The sequence below is a fragment of the Lipotes vexillifer genome, unplaced genomic scaffold (assembly GCF_000442215.2).
Source record: "Lipotes vexillifer unplaced genomic scaffold, Lipotes_vexillifer_v1.1 scaffold611, whole genome shotgun sequence".
NCBI classification, from domain to species: domain Eukaryota; kingdom Metazoa; phylum Chordata; class Mammalia; order Artiodactyla; family Lipotidae; genus Lipotes; species Lipotes vexillifer.
In genome coordinates this window covers 187,669-203,774 of record NW_006785619.1, presented here as the reverse complement: position 1 = coordinate 203,774, position 16,106 = coordinate 187,669, and the positions used below count along the sequence as shown (strand labels likewise).

General features: G+C 52.5%; 1 protein-coding gene across 2 annotated transcripts; it reads left to right on the top strand.

Annotated features, from left to right (window-relative positions):
• Positions 1-2,655: 2,655 nt before the first annotated feature.
• PLD2 (phospholipase D2) lies at positions 2,656-14,688 on the top strand. Of its 2 annotated transcripts, XM_007457709.1 has the most exons (25): positions 2,656-2,678; positions 3,228-3,337; positions 3,426-3,556; positions 3,662-3,804; positions 4,240-4,345; positions 4,438-4,503; positions 4,627-4,685; positions 4,833-4,925; positions 5,018-5,170; positions 5,784-5,933; positions 8,798-8,881; positions 9,024-9,102; positions 9,883-9,993; positions 10,174-10,344; positions 10,728-10,854; positions 11,029-11,147; positions 11,238-11,351; positions 11,492-11,596; positions 11,818-11,906; positions 12,018-12,131; positions 12,309-12,358; positions 12,623-12,757; positions 12,990-13,143; positions 13,528-13,642; positions 13,894-14,688. In XM_007457709.1, exons 2-25 carry the CDS (start codon positions 3,229-3,231, stop codon positions 14,116-14,118), a joined length of 2,802 nt encoding a protein of 933 aa, XP_007457771.1. In that variant the 5' UTR covers positions 2,656-2,678; position 3,228; the 3' UTR covers positions 14,119-14,688. The 2 variants fall into 2 exon arrangements, with proteins under 2 accessions (XP_007457771.1, XP_007457772.1); XM_007457710.1 differs by lacking the exon at positions 2,656-2,678 and having other exon boundaries at positions 3,222-3,337; positions 12,990-13,110.
• Positions 14,689-16,106: the final 1,418 nt, after the last annotated feature.

Genomic DNA, 16,106 nt, shown 5'->3' with positions numbered 1-16,106 from the left:
AAACACAACAACCATTTTGGAAAACAGTTTGGCAGTTCCTTTTACCCCCATCTTAAAATATTTCACTTATTTAAAAAGTGCTTTTTCAGAGTTGGAGGAATCAGGCTCCCTGACTTCAAACTATACCACAAAGCTACAGTAATCAAGACAGTATGGTACTGGCACAAAAACAGAAATATAGACCAGTGATACAGGATAGAGTGCCCAGAGATAAACCCACACACATATGGGCACCTAATTTACGACAAAGGAGGCAAGAATATACAATAGACAAAAGACAGCCTCTTCAATAAGTGGTTCTGGGAAAACTGGACAGCTACATGTAAAAGAACGAAATTAGAACACTACCTAACACCATACACAAAAATAAACTGCAAATGGATTAAAGACTTAAATGTAAGACCAGACACTATAAAACTCTTAGAGGAAAACATAGGAAAAACACTCTTTGACATAAACCACAGCAAGATCTTTTTTGACCCATCTCCTAGAGTAACGGAAATAAAAACAAAAATAAACAAATGGGACTTAATTCAACTTCAAAGCTTTTGCACGGCAAAGGAAACCATAAACAAGACAAAAAGACGACCCTCAGAATGGGAGAAAATATTTGCAAATGAAACAACAAAGGATTAATCTCCAAAATATACAAACAGCTCATGTGACTCAATATCAAAAAAACAAATAATCCAGTTAAAAAATGGGCGGAAGACCTAAATAGACATTTCACCAAAGAAGACATACAGATGGCCAAGAGGCACATGAAAAGATGCTCAGCATCACTAATTATTAGAGAAATGTAAATCAAAACTACAATGAGGTATCACCTCACACCGGTCAGAACGGTCATTATCAAAAAATCTAGAAACAATAAATGCTGCAAAGGGTGTGGTGAAAAGGAAACCTTCCTGCACTGTTGGTGGGAATGTAAATTGATACAACCACTATGGAAAACAGTATGGAGATTCCTTAAAAAACTAAAAAAAACTATATGACCCAGCAATCCCACTACTGGGCATATACCCTGAGAAAACCATAATTCAAAAAGAGACATGTACCACAATGTTCACTGCAGCACTATTTACAATAGCCAGGGCACGGAACCAACCTAAATGTCCACTGACAGATGAATGGATAAAGAAGATATGGCACATATATACAATGGAATATTACTCAGCCAAAAAAGGAATGAAATTGAGTTATTTGTAGTGAGGTGGATGAACCTAGCATCTGTCATACAGAGTGAAGTAAGTCAGAAAGAGAAAAACAAATACCATATGCTAACGCATATATATGGAATCTTAAAAAAAAAAAAGGCACTGATGAACCTAGTTGCAGGGCAGGAATAAAGAGGTAGACATAGAGAATGGACTTGAGGACTTGGGGTGAGAGGGTGAAGCTGGGGCGAAGTGAGAGTAGAATCGACATATATACACTACCAAATGTAAAATAGTTAGCTGGTGGGAAGCAGCAGAGCACAGGGAGATCGGCTCAGTGCTTTGCTATGACCTAGAGGGGTGGGATAGGGAAGATGGGAGGGAGGCTCAAGAGGGAGGGGATATGGGGACATGTGTACGCATGTGGCTGATTCACTTTGTTGTGCAACAGAAACTAACACAGTATTGTGAAGCAATTATACTCCAATGAAGATCTATTTTTTAAAAAGTGCTTTTTAATGACCATTTAAAATAGCCTTTATTTGTCACTTTCTTCACCCTGCCTCTATATAAATGTGTGCAATTAGAGATCAAACAAGTTTGGCTAGTTTCTTAAAAAGTTAAAATAATGGAGCAACTCCACTCCTAGCTATTTACCCAAGAGAAACGAAAACATATTTCTACACAAAGACTTACCCAGGAATGTTTATAGGAGTTTTATTCGCAGTAGGCAAAAACTAGAAACAACCCAAATGTCCATGAAGAAATGTCCATCAACCCACTCTTCCATCTAGAAGAGATAAAGAAATCTACTTTTAAAGAAAATGAAATATTTTGTCTATTAGAAATTTTTCCTGTTTCCCCTTAGACTGTTAGTTCCAGAAGAGCAAGTCCTGTGATAGTTTTGTTCACTACTGTATGCTCAGAGTCTGGCGCGGAGCAAGTACGCAGTAAGTAGTGAATAAATGAAAGAATGCAAGCTTGCGTACGTTAATGAATTTGTGGCCACCAGCCCTCGGGCCTTTCGTCATTCCTTCTATCTACAAACGCCAATGCGGTTCTCAGCCGGCCCGAGAAGGGGACACAGCCAGGTCCCTGCCGCGGAGGCGCGTCCCGCCAGGGGCCCTGGCGGGATCGGTGGCCGGAGAGGCCCCGGGGGGGCCGGTGCCCGAGCGGAGGAGGGTGCGCAGGGCCGAGCGCCCACAGGGAGGAGCGGGCCTGCACTGACCGACGGCGCGGGACAGACTGACAGCCCGGCAGACGGCGCCGCACCGATGCACGAGGAGGGTAGCGCCGTCCCGCAGAGCCGAGGGCGGCCGCAGCGCCCAGGCCGCACGCAGGACTGCAAGGACAGGCCGAGGGCGGCGGGGGCGGGACAGGACCGACGAGAATCCGGAGGAGGTGAGGCCGGGGGCCGTCCCGCCCCCAAGGGCAGGCCCTGAGCGCCCGCCCCGCCCTGGCCCTCTGGGGTGCGGGCTCCCGCTCTGACTCTGCTGCGCTGCCGCCGGCTCGGCTGCCCGGGTGAGGGGGCCAGGGAGGGGGCGCCGCGGAGATGACGGGCCCAGGAAATCGGGCGGGGACGGGAATGAGCTTGGGCTGCGGGTCCTCCTGACTCAGCCTCATGCTCAGATTTCGGGGTTTCCCTCCCGGGCGGGGAACGCGTAACTTCCTCATTCCCGCCTGGACCCCTTCTTCCAGCTGGCTTGGCCTGGCTGGAGCCCCGGTGGCTCGGGACCCCTGGCAACCCCCGGGGCCCCTCCCCTGGCTTCTGCTCTGCCCCACTTCGGGGCCATCCGGGCCTGGCCGAGTGTTCCTCGGCACCCTGGTTACGGGACGGGAGGCGGGACTCAGGCATTCTGGATGCAGGAAGGCTCGAGATAGGGGATGGAGATTAGAGGCGGGTTGGCAGGGCGTTGCAGACCGATGCGCCATAATCAGAGAGACGGGGAGTCAGCGGGAGCCAGGTGGGGGGTAGCGGGGGACCTGTGGGAGATGGAAGACCGTGGGGTGCGATGGGGGGCAGGGTTCTGCAAAGCAGGTCACCTTCCTGAGGCCTCCCCATATTCCTAGGATGGCGGCGACCTCCGAGAGACTCTTCCCCTCTGGGGGTGACCTGGACTCCAGCCAGTTACAGATGGAGCCCGATGAGGTGGACACTCTGAAGGAGGGAGAGGACCCAGGTACACAGGGAGGACGCCCTCAGGGAGAGGAGGAGGAGGGGGCTGAGACCTCCTGGAGTCCACATTCTTCCACTTTCTCTCCTGTCAGCTGACCGGATGCACCCCTTTCTGGCCATCTACGACCTCCAGCCTCTGAAAATTCACCCCTTGGTGTTTGCCCCTGGGGTTCCCGTCATAGCCCAGGTGGTGGGCACTGAAAGATACACCAGTGGATCCAAGGTGGCTGGGCTGGCACCAGGGAGGGGGCTAAGGGGAGGGCTGGCCAGAGTGAGGGCTGCCACCCAACCAGGTAACATCCATTCAGTCAGTTCCTCTCTCCCCCAGGTGGGCACCTGCACTCTGTATTCTGTCCGCTTGACTCACGGTGACTTTACCTGGACAACCAAGAAGAAGTTCCGTCATTTCCAGGAATTGCATCGGGACCTCCTGAGACACAAAGTCTTGATGAGTCTGCTCCCTCTGGCTCGGTGAGGGGGACAAGACTGCCTCCTGAGAAGGGCAGGTGCCCCCTCACCGTGGGGCAGCATGGGATGTCACTGCCCCAGCCCCCATTGCTGCTTTCCGTCTGTCTCATCCCCAGACCACAGCCTTTCCTCCCCCAGCTGCTTCCCCCCCCCAACTCTGGCCACTGGGCCTGCTCCTCTGACCCCGGTTACCAGGAAGGCTTCCCTGCTCAGCTCTCCCTGTCCATGGTTCTGGGCCAGTATCTCAGCAGGGCTGGATGCCCAAAGTACCCTTGGCAGCCTCCCACCTTTTTCTGTCTCCATCCTCAGGGTAGGGGGCATTCCTTCTGCCAGCCTCTAGGTCCCCTCGCCTCCTCCAAGACTCCACCTCCAGTGCTTCAGGAACCCAGGCACCCAGCCTCCCCTCCTCCTATTGACCCTCCCCCATCCCTTCCACAGCTTTGCTGTTGCCTATTCTCCAGCCCAAGAGGCAAACAACAGAGAGATGCCCTCTCTACCCCGAGCAGGTCCTGAGGGCTCCTCCAGACATGCAGCCAGCAAACAGGTGGGACCGGACACCAGGTCCTCTGGGAAGGTGTTTGGGTGCAAATGGTTCTGGTCCCATCTGCCTCTCTCTCTTTCCCATCACTACTTCAGAAATACCTGGAGAATTACCTCAACCGCCTCCTGACCATGTCTTTCTACCGCAACTACCACGCCATGGTAAGGTCAAGAGGCTGGTGCCAGGTGTCTTGAGATGGAGCAGGGGGCAGAGGACCAGGGTCAATAGAGTTTGAGGGGCTGAAAATAAGAGTCTCTCCTCTGAGCCTTTTTCTTCCTCTGCAGACAGAGTTTCTGGAAGTCAGTCAGCTGTCCTTTATCCCAGACCTTGGATCCAAAGGACTGTGAGTGTCTGACACCCCTCACCCGCCATCTGCCAACATCTGGATCTCTCCCTGGCTGAGAATAGGGAGAGAGCAGTGCACAGTGGGCTGGAGGTCTGGATCCCTCATTCAGCCTCATCCAACATCTCTTCCTGGTTTTCCCCACAGGGAGGGGGTGATCCGGAAGCGCTCAGGTGGCCACCGTGTTCCTGGCCTCACCTGCTGTGGCCGAGACCAAGTTTGTTATCGCTGGTCCAAGCGGTGAGGCCTGAGCAGAGCCTCTGGGCAGTGGGTGGGGGTGAGGAAGGAGATGCCAGGGGCATGGAGGAATGGTCAGAGCCCTTCCACTCCAGGTGGCTGGTGGTGAAGGACTCCTTCCTGCTGTACATGTGCCTAGAGACCGGCACCATCACATTTGTTCAGCTCTTCGACCCTGGCTTCGAGGTACAGGTGGGGAAAAGGAGCACAGAGGCACGGTACGGGGTCCGGATCGACACCTCCCACAGGTAAGTCCTCCCTGGTGTGGACAGACACCTGGTGAGTGAAGAGCCAGCCTGGGGCCCTAAAGGGAGTTAAGTGGAAGAGACCATGGAAGAAAGGAAGGTGTTCCCACATCCCTGGAGCCGGCCATGATTTGGAACCAGACAACTGTTCTAGTCAGATGCTTGGGGCTGCTCTTAGAGGCTGGGCACAGAGAAAGAGAGTTGAGTATAAGCCTGGGGGAAGGACTTTTGGTGCAAAAGATAGGGCACTGCATTCATTCATTTATTCATTCAACTAACTTAAGGGACTTCCCTGGTGGTCCAGTGGTTAAGACGCCGTGCTTCCACTGCAAGGGGCGCAGGTTTGATCCCTGGTCATGGAACTAAGATCCCACATGCAGTGTAGCATGGCCAAAAACAAAAAACCAAAACCAAAAAAACAAACTTAAGTGGCTGGCACAATACTAGGTGCCAAGGACCCAACTGTGAATAAGGCGGATACACTCCCTGTCCCTGTGAAATCAAGTAGGGACTAAGGGAAGAGGTAGGAAAGAGGTGATAGCTAAAGGGGAGGTTTCTGGTCCAGGCCAGAGGTGTGGAGGGTGAGGATTGTGGTCCACCCATTGTTCCCGTCCAGGTCCTTGATTCTCAAGTGCAGCAGCTACCGGCAGGCACGGTGGTGGGCCCAGGAGATCACCGAGCTGGCCCACGGCCCGGGCAGAGATTTTGTACAGCTGCACCGGCACGAGAGCTACGCTCCACCCCGGCCTGGGACCCTGGCCCGGTGGTGAGACACTGACATCCTTTCTGAAATCATCAGTGGCCTTTTCGACCTCCTTGGTTTCTCTGAGTCCTTGATCCTCTTTATCTCCTCTGACCCCTTCTGACCTCAATAACCTCCCCCTTTGACTTCTCAAATCTCCCTGACCCCCTGACCTCTTTAATCATGCTGATCCCTCTGATTCCCCTCTGATCTTTCTGAACCCCAAACTGGGTAATATCTGACCCCAACCTCTCCGACCTCCTGTGACCTTTTTAACCTCTTTTCACCACACTGACCCTCTTTGTTCTCAGTGATCTCAAATGTCTCTGATTTATTCGTCCATTTAATAAACATTTTCTGAGCACCCACTATGTGCCAGGTCCAGTGGCAGGGATAAGACTCCTTAGGTGATTCAGTCCCGAAACAATGGGAGTTTGCCACGCTGGTGGTAGATATAGGGTACCAAGCACAGAGGAGGGGCATCTGCCCCAGCGTAGGATGTCAGGACTGGCTTCTAGAAGGCAGTAACCCTGAGGTTAACCTTAGCAAGATAAAGAAAATGGAGAAGGGCAGTCCGTGCAGAGAAGCTAGAAATAGCCCAGCGTGTTTGGGAACCACAAAGACTGACCATTGTTGCAGCGTGAGGAGCAGTGGTCAGTAAAGAGTCTGGGGGTTGCAGGGTCTGATCAATGCCTCTCCCGCTAAGCTGAGGGGGTTAACCTTTATCATAGGCAGAGAGGAGTCATGGAAAGAATTTTTCTTGGAGGTGGTGTTGAGATTTTTTTTATTGGAGTGTAATTGCTTTACCATGTTGTGTTAGTTTCAGCTGTACAACAAAGTGAATCAGCTATATGTATACATATAACCCCATATCCCCTCCCTCTTGAGACTCCCTCCCACCCTCCCTACAGGGAGATCAGCTCAATGCTTTGTGACGACCTAGAGGGGTGGGATAGAGATTTATTTATTTATTTATTTAAAAATTTTATTTATTTTATTTTTATTTATTTTTGGCTGTGTTGGGTCTTGGTTGCTGCGCTAGCACTTTCTCTAGTCGCAGCAAGTGGGGGCTACTCTTCGTTGCGGTGCGCGGGCTTCTTATTGCGGTGGCTTCTCTTGTTGCGGAGCACGGACTCTAGGCGCACAGGCTTCAGTAGTTGTGGCGCACGGGCTTAGTTGCTCTGCGGCATGTGGGATCTTCCGGGACCAGGGTTTGAACCCCGTGTCCCCTGAATAGGCAGGAGGATTCCCAACCACTGCGCCACAAGGGAAGCCTGAGATTTATTTTTTAACATAAGAACTGATCATAGCTAATACTTATGTAGCAGTTAGTGTGTGCCAGAAACCATTCTGAGTGTTTTATGTTTATGAACTTACAACAGCCCCGTGAAGCAGGTACAGTTGTTATATCCACTTTACAGGTGAGAAAACTGAGGCAAGGAGAAGTTAAGTAACTTGTCAATGTCACACACCTTGTAAACAGTGGAACCAGGATTCAAATCCAGCTAGTCTGGGTCAAGACCCTGCTCTTCACCATCAAACAGGACTGTTAGTTATTAAAAGTCTAACAATACGGAAACATATTAAGTAAAAAAATTAAAGTTCACTGCACAAGCCTTTACCCCCTGGCCCTTAGTTCTTCTCTACACCCCCTCCCCCAAATCCCATTTTTCTCCCCAGAAGTAATCCTGGTGATAGTTTGATATTTATCCTCCCAGATCTTTTCCTGCATATTTTCATGTGCTTAGCATATATGTTACTTTTTGTTTTAATGCAAATGAGATCATGCACTCTCTGTTTTATTTTTTTCACTTAATACATGTGTTAGAGATTAGGCATTTACATTATTTCCTACTTTCAGTCTTATAAACGATACTACAATGAACATAATCTTTGGTTAAGCACTTAATAGGATGTCTTCTTAGATAAAGAATTACGAAGTGCATTTAATGGTATCGGGCATATGTGGATTTAATATTCTGACAGATAATACCAAACTGTCCTCTAAAAAAGCTATAAAACCAATGTATATTCTCACAAACTATGAGAATACTCACTTCCCCGTATGCTAATATTTAATGTAACCTGCAGTTTTATTTTTTGCCAATCTAGTGAATTTAAAGTGTTATTCATTTTAATATCAATTTCCTTGTTTAGTGATGAAGTTGATCATCTTTTCATCTATGATTGGCCATTTTCCCCCTGTGAACTATCAGTTCTCTCTTTTTTTTATTTTTTGGCCGTGCCTTGCGGCTTGTGGGACCCTGTTCCCCAACCAGGGACCAAACCCGTGCCCTCCGCAGTGAAAGCACAGAGTCCTAACTGCTGGACGGCCAGGGAATTCCCATATCAGTACTTATTCTTTGTTCAGTTGGCCTATATGTCTTTTTTTTTTTTTTTTGCGGTACGCGGGCTTCTCACTGTTGTGGCCTCTCCTGCTGCAGAGCACAGGCTCTGGACGCGCAGGCTAAGCGGCCATGGCCCACGGGCTCAGCCGCTCCGCGACATGTGGGCTCCTCCCAGACCAGGGCACGAACCCGTGTCCCCTGCATCAGCAGGCGGACCCTCAACCACTATGCCACTAGGGAAGCCCCCTATATGTCTTTTTATTATTGATATGTTGGAACTCTTTATATGTGATGTATTAATCTTCCCAATCTTTAGTCATTTTCTTTGGTTTGTTGTGTCTTTTGTAGTTTGTAATTTTATTTAGCTCGTACTGGCAAATTTATCCCACCTTGATATATCTGCTGCTGTCTGACCTCTCTGATCACTCTTGGTCTTTGACCCTGCTGTCACCTCTGACCCATGACTGTCCTCCGGTCTTCACTCTCCAGAGCTTTCTGGCTTCTGACTCCCCTGACCTCCTTGGCTTGGCCTCCCCCCAGGTTTGTGAATGGGGCAGGTTACTTTGCTGCTGCAGCTGATGCCATCCTGCAAGCTCAAGAAGAGATTTTCATCACAGACTGGTGGTAAGTGGGGAAAAAGCCTGAGCAGGAAGCGGTAGGATAGGGCCTGCAACAGATCAGCTTATGGGTCAGAAAAGGAGTGGAAGGGGAGGAGTGACTGTTGTCGGGAGCTTAGCTTGCCCTTACCCGCTGCCCTGAATCCCAGGTTGAGTCCTGAGATTTACCTGAAGCGTCCGGCCCATTCAGATGACTGGAGACTGGACATGATGCTCAAGAAGAAGGCGGTGAGGAGAGTGGTTGGGCTGGAGGGGAGGTATGGTGGCGGGGTGGCCTGTGGGTGGAGATTGGTTAGAAGGGACTGTAGCATGGGGGAAGGCAGGGAATCTGAAACTTGAGGAGGAGGAAATATGCCCATCCTGGCTCAGTGTCTGGCAAACATCGCCGCCTCCCCTTCCCTAAGGAGAACTGACACCTCCCTGTTCTTGCCCTTCCTCTACCTGGTATAGACTTTCCTCCCAGTATCCATTACACTCTGTTGTGTTACTGCAGGGTGGACATGTCTGTCTCTCTCCCTGGGCTGATTAATATCACTAGTTCCAATACAAGGCATAGTGTCTGCTATGTTGGGAGCATCCATAGATGTTGATGGGTGAGAGGAAAGATATGTGGATGATGGAGAGTGGGTGGGTTGAATGGATGGGTAGATGATGGAAAGGGAGATAGATAGAAGGATATGAGGTTGGGAAGGTGGATCAGTAGGAGAGTGAGTAGGTAGATGGATGAATGATAGATGGTAGATAAGGGGATGAGTAAATTTTGGGGAAAATGGGTGGATAGATAATGCTGGGTAGGCGGATAGATGTGTGGATGGGTGAGCAGATAGATGATATTCAATCTAGGTTTGCTGTAAGCATCAAAGCAGGGTGTAAGTGGCAGAGCTTTGAGGATCCCCACGCAGGGAGGAGGAATATACAGCAATCCTGAGCATGGGGAAGGGTTTGGGAGGGTGGGAAGGGGTCATTCCGAGAGAGGCATTAGGATCTGATTCCCTCACTGACCACCAGGAGGAGGGTGTCCGGGTGTCCGTACTGCTGTTTAAGGAAGTGGAGTTGGCCTTGGCCATCAACAGTGGCTATAGCAAGAAGGCTCTGATGCTACTACATCCCAACATAAAGGTGACTCTCAGCCCTCAGAGACCCCTTCCCTGTAGCCCTCCTCACCACACTTTCCCATCCCCTCAACCCTCCCTTTCCTTGAACATCTCATCCTTCCATCTTTCCATTCTCTCCCGCAACGCCTCCTCTTTCTTCTCCCACCTAAACTCACTCTCCTGAACTCCCCCATACCTGCTCCAGGTGATGCGCCACCCAGACCACGTGACTCTGTGGGCCCATCATGAGAAGCTCCTGGTGGTGGACCAAGTAGTGGCCTTCTTGGGGGGGCTGGACCTCGCCTATGGCCGCTGGGATGACCTGCACTACAGATTGACTGACCTTCGGGACTCCTCTGAGTCAGCTGCCCCCCAGGTAACCCCCCAAGGCCTTCCTGAGCTCCCCCAAACTCAGCTAACCTAAATCCACACCCCTTCCCGGCTCCAGCCTTCCCCTCCAGTCATTCCAAGCCCACATTCAGGGTTCCTTGGCCTTTCTGGGACCCCAAGAACCTGCTTTGAATATACTATGACTCAGTCCCCTCCCCATGTCCATTACCCACCCCTCCCCCCATTCCTCTAGGGATTTCAAATGCATCTGAAGGGGAGGACCGGGGAATCAGACTCTCTCTGCTTCATTCTTACTCTGTGTGTCTCTCTGTCTCCCAGTCTCCCAGTGCTCCTTTCTTCTCTTTGGCCTGGCTCTGTACAGCCCCATGACCTCTCCTTGCCCCTGGCTTGGGTGTGTTCCCCCTACAGCCTCCCACCTCATGCTCAGACCCTCCAGCTACACCAGACCTCTCTCACAACCAGCTCTTCTGGCTGGGCAAGGACTACAGCAATCTTATCACTAAGGACTGGGTCCAGCTGGATCGGCCTTTTGAGGGTAGGGGTCCCCTTCCTCCAAAGTCCGTGAGAGCGGGGAGCAGGGGCAGAAGGCAGGGCTGGGACTGAGGATGGGATGAACTGGGTCAAGGGTAATGCACCCTCCTCCTCCCTGCCCCAAGTGTCCCCAAGAGACCATCCCTGACCTCTCCCCTGACTCTCCTGGGACCCCCAGATTTCATTGACAGGGAGACCACACCCCGGATGCCATGGCGGGACGTCGGGGTGGTGGTCCATGGCTCACCCGCCAGGGACCTTGCCCGGCACTTCATCCAGCGCTGGAATTTCACCAAGGTGCTCCATCCCTCCTGTGAGGCTGGAGAGCGGGAGGGAGCCTGGGGCAGCTCGTCACCTCCCTCTGACTCTGCCATCCCTCTTCCTCAGACCACCAAGGCCAAGTACAAGATACCCATGTACCCCTACCTGCTGCCCAAGTCCACCAGCACCGCAAACCAGCTCCCTTTCATGCTCCCGGGAGTGCAGTGCGCCACCGTGCAGGTGAGGCTCCGACTTCAGCCTGCCCTCGCCTCCCTCCCTTCAGCCCAATGCCCCGGCCCACTCTCCCTGACCTGAGAGCCCCCGCCAGACCCCTCCTCTCCCGGGCTCAGGAGCCACCTCGTATTTGCCGTCCCCCCCAGGTCTTGCGGTCAGTGGACCGCTGGTCAGCGGGGACCTCGGAGAACTCCATCCTCAACGCCTACCTGCACAGCATCAGGGAGAGCCAGCACTTCCTCTACATTGAGGTCTGACAGGGTGAGGGGGGGGCAGAGAACGGAGGGGGCATCCCAGGGGAGAGACTTAGGGTGTCAGTGGCAGCCGTCGTTGAGGACTGGCATAACTGGGCCTGGGGAAATGCAGAAGCCTGGGGCCAGGGCCTGGAGCCTGGGGGTGGGGATGGCAGCGGGGAGCTGGGGGCAGGGGCTGGGGCCGGACTGCTGATGTCTGTCATTGGTCCCTGCCCCAGAATCAGTTCTTCATTAGCTGCTCAGATGGGCGGACGGTGCTGAACAAGGTGGGCGATGAGATTGTGGACAGAATCCTGAAGGCCCACAAGTAAGATGGACCAGCCCAGCCGGAGTGTGAGGATTGTGGGCGTGGTTTAAGCCCAACTGGATGGGTGGGGCTTGGGGGAGAAGTCACACCTCTGACTCCACCCCTCCCCAGACAGGGGCAGTGCTTCCGAGTCTACATGCTTTTGCCCCTGCTCCCCGGGTTCGAGGGCGACATCTCCACAGGTGGTGGTAATTCCATCCAGGCCATTCTGCACTTCACTTACAGGTGACCCCCGGCGCCCCCCTCAGCCAGACTCTGCCTCTCCATGGCCCCATCCTACCTATGCCTCCATCCTGACTCCGTCCTGATCCCTTCTTGCTGGACTTTTGAGGTCCACCTCTCTCCTGACATCCCCCATCTCCTCCCCAGTCTCCACCTCCCTCACCCATTCTCTTCCCTCAGGACGCTGTGTCGTGGGGAATATTCAATTCTACATCGCCTCAAAGCAGTCAGTGAGTGCTGGGAGCTGGGGGTTCAAGCCCTGGACCCCCAAGGAGGGGCGAATGAGGGACTGGAGCCCCAGGGATGGAGGGAAGGAGGCTATCACTCCTGCATGCTTCTGGGGCTACTGCCTGAGCCCTCAGGTGGCCTTACACTGCAGAGAGAAGTATATAGACCAGGGCTTCTGAAGTGAGGAGGTAGATGGGACAGGGCTCTGTCTGCACATGGAGAGCACCTCTCACCTCACTCCCCTTCCCCCCATCTCTTACTCACAGTGGGGACAGCGTGGCGGGACTATATTTCCATCTGTGGGCTTCGCACACACGGAGAGCTGGGTAGCCACCTGGTCTCAGAGCTCATCTACATCCACAGCAAGATGCTCATTGCAGATGACCGGACGGTCATCATTGGTCAGTGCTGGATCTCGGCCCCCGGCAACGAGAGGAGGGTGGAGGGTGGGGAGAAGTGGAGCAGGGCCCAGCCAGGGGCAACGGGATGGAGGTGGGTGATGGAGATTGCAGCTGAGGCCCAACTGGGGATGGAGGCCAAAGAAGGCGTGTTGCCCCCAGGCTGGTTCTTGGGTAGAGGTGATGGGGTCTCCAGGGCTCAGGAGGACGCAGTGTGTCCCGCACCACCCACCAGGCTCCGCAAACATCAATGACCGGAGTTTACTGGGGAAGCGGGACAGTGAGCTGGCGGTGCTGATCGAGGACACGGAGATGGAGGCCTCCCTCATGAATGGTGTGGAATATGAGGCGGGCAGGTTTGCCTTGAGTTTGCGGAAACACTGCTTCAGGTAGAGCCGGGGTGGGGTGCTACAGCGTAGTGGGAGAGGTGGAAAGGGGGAGGGTCTGCCTTTTGAGCAAGTGTGAGGATTGCTTAGAGGTAGTACTGGATTTCCCAAGAGGCAGACTCATCCAGTTTAAGGTTACCGGCAAAGCAGGGACACCAAAAAAATGAGAAACAAATATTTCAAAAGTAATTTGGTATATCTTTTAAAGCATTAAAGTAGTCGCCAAAGTAGAGACAAATTAAAGCTCTGTTGGACTCGTTTACACTTATATTACTGTTTAACATTGCTTCTATTCTGAAATACCTGGGTAGGCACATTATAATTTTCTGGTATTCAGGCTTTCAAAGGATCTTAATCTGGCCCTGCTGGGACCCCTTTCTCCCGCAGCGTGATTCTTGGGGCAGATGCCCGGCCGGACCTCGATCTCCGAGACCCTGTCTGTGATGACTTCTTCCAGTCATGGCAAGACACAGCTGAGAGCAATGCCAATATCTATGAGCAGGTGGGCAAGGGGGGTGGGCAGGGGTGCTGGCAGGGGCAAGTTCATGGATTATCCTGTCTAGGATGCGATAGAGAGGAGCCCCCGCACAGCCATCCTCATAAGAGGATGAGGGTCTGGGGACGTCATGGGATTCAGTGGCTCAGGGTCAGTGTAGAGGGATATGGTGGGCATGAGGGCGTCTTGCCTAGTTGGGCTTGGACTCTTGGGCAGTCTCCCCAAGCCTTATTGGCTTCCATGCCCCTTGCCCACAGATCTTCCGCTGCCTGCCGTCCAACGCCACTCGCTCCCTGCGGGCACTCCGGGAGTATGTGGCCGTGGAGCCGCTGGCCACGGTCAGCCCTCCCTTGGCCCGGTCTGAACTCACCCAGGTCCAGGGCCACCTGGTCCACTTCCCCCTCAAGTTCCTGGAGGATGAGTCTTTGCTGCCCCCCCTGGGGAGCAAGGAGGGCGTGATACCCCTAGAAGTGTGGACATAGCTGCAGCTCCAGCCCGGGAGAGGTCACCAGCCGCTGGGCTCTACCTCATCTGGCTCCCTGCCCCCTCACCCTGAGGACCGAGGGCAGTGCCTTTGAGACCTGGGGGAGGCAGGCATCCCCGGAGGGGACTAGAGAAGTCACAGAGGACCCTTTCTTGAGAAGCAGCCAAAGAGGACACTCCCAAGCCCGGGCTGGGGAGGCAGGAGAGGGTCCAGAGAAGTTCGTCCTCCTCGCTGCCCAGTTCAAACCACTGCTACAAAGGAGAAGCAAAACTCCTGCCAGGATGCCTGGGGCCAGCCTCCTAGTCCAGGAGGACCAGATTCTGCCCTGGGCCTTCCCATCTCTCCCTTCGTCTTCCTGCCCTTGAACGCCCTCCCTGCCCCAGGGCCTTTCCCAGTTCATTACTGCCAAGGTGGAGGGAAGGATGGAGCCACTCCCGGCTTCAGTGCCCATGGTGGGGAGGGGACGGGGGGTGGGGGGATGCACACTAACCCCCTCCACCAGCTGATGACAGGCTCTAACTTTGTATCAGTTCAATAAGCGTTTCATAAATAAAAGCCTAGAAAAGGTCCTTGCCTCTTCCTTGGCTGAGCTGAGTGCTTGTCTCAGCTGCCCCCCAGGCCTACACACAGCAGCACAGGCCCCTTCATCCTCTCTCCACACCACTGGTTTCTTCTTTCTGTGATTTCAGCTCCGCTCCGCTTGTCTGTGGCTTCGGGAGCTCCGTCAGTTAGGTGCTGGGAAGACCAGGTGTTCACACAGGGATGCCTGGGTAAAAGAAGGGCGGGGCCAAACCAGGACTCCTGGAGGACAGTGGAGCTGATGGTGCAGCTTCAGGTGAGGGAGGCACACAAAGAAGGGCCCAGAGGGGCTGCCTCTTGTTCCTCAAGTGACTGCAAGGGGAGAGGCTTAGCTAAGCCCCTGGGAGTGGATAAGGGTATAGGCTTGAGGTCAGGAAGAACTGGACCCAAATCCTGGACTTGTCACTTACTACCTTGGTGACCTTCTCAAGTCACATCACTTCTCTGGGCCTCGGTGATCCCAACTGGGAAATGGGAATAATACTTAATAACTGGCTTGCTGTAAAGATTCAGTCATTGACTTAGATATTTATTGAGTACCTGCTGTTTGCCAGACACCATTCTAAACTCACAGCAGTGAGTACAACAAAGTCCCCACCCTCGTGGGACAGGCACGTATGTCCTGGAGCTTCAGTGTCCAGTACAGTAGCCACCAGCCACATTTGGCTATTTACATTTAAATTAATTACAATTAGAAATAGGTAAAGGTTTAGTTCCTCACTCACAGCAGCCATGTTTCAAGTGCTCAGGAGCCACTCGTGTCTAGTGGCTAGCGTATTGGATGGTGCAGGTATAGACCATTTCTGTCATTGCACAGAGTTCTATTGGTTGGCACTGCTCCAGAGGGAAGAGAGAAAATAGATGGTGTAGTCTACAAGAGAATGTAGTTCACACTGGACTGAGGAGGATTACCTCCCACGGCAGGTGGAGAGAAAAGGATAAGATAACAGGGGTATACAGAGAGAGCTCTTTGAGTGAATTGGTGACTTTTATTTCTTAAGCTGGGTGGTGGGATATGAACTTTATATATTTTTTCCATATCTTTTTGTATATCTGAAATATTTTGCAATTAGAAAAAAGCTTAGCACAGTCCTGGATCTTGCCCTTTGTTCCCCCAGCCTCACTCCCCAGTCTCAGAATTGACCACAGGAGCAGGAAGAAACAGAGGGGAATAGAGTGAGCAGTTTAGGAGGCCTTCCTGGAGGAGGGGTGTGCTTGTGGATGATGGCGTGGAGAGAGGGGATACTGTGGCCATGCTCCCATCCTCTCCTTTGAGTCCAGGCCTCCGATCCTCTGAAGAAGCCACTTCCACACAAGAAATTCCCCCTCCCATGTATAGCCAGTCCCCAAGTACTAATTGGCATTCTGCTAATTAGCCTCATTGTCAGCACTAAGGGCCTCTTTCCC

Coding starts and splice junctions, on each gene's coding strand:
- PLD2 (XM_007457709.1), top strand. CDS start 3,229: ATGGCGGCGACCTCCGAGAGACTCTTCCCCTCTGGGGGTGACCTGGAC. Junction 4,346..4,437: donor GACATGCAGCCAGCAAACAG/GTGGGACCGGAC, acceptor TCACTACTTCAG/AAATACCTGGAGAATTACCT. Junction 4,686..4,832: donor GACCTTGGATCCAAAGGACT/GTGAGTGTCTGA, acceptor TTTTCCCCACAG/GGAGGGGGTGATCCGGAAGC.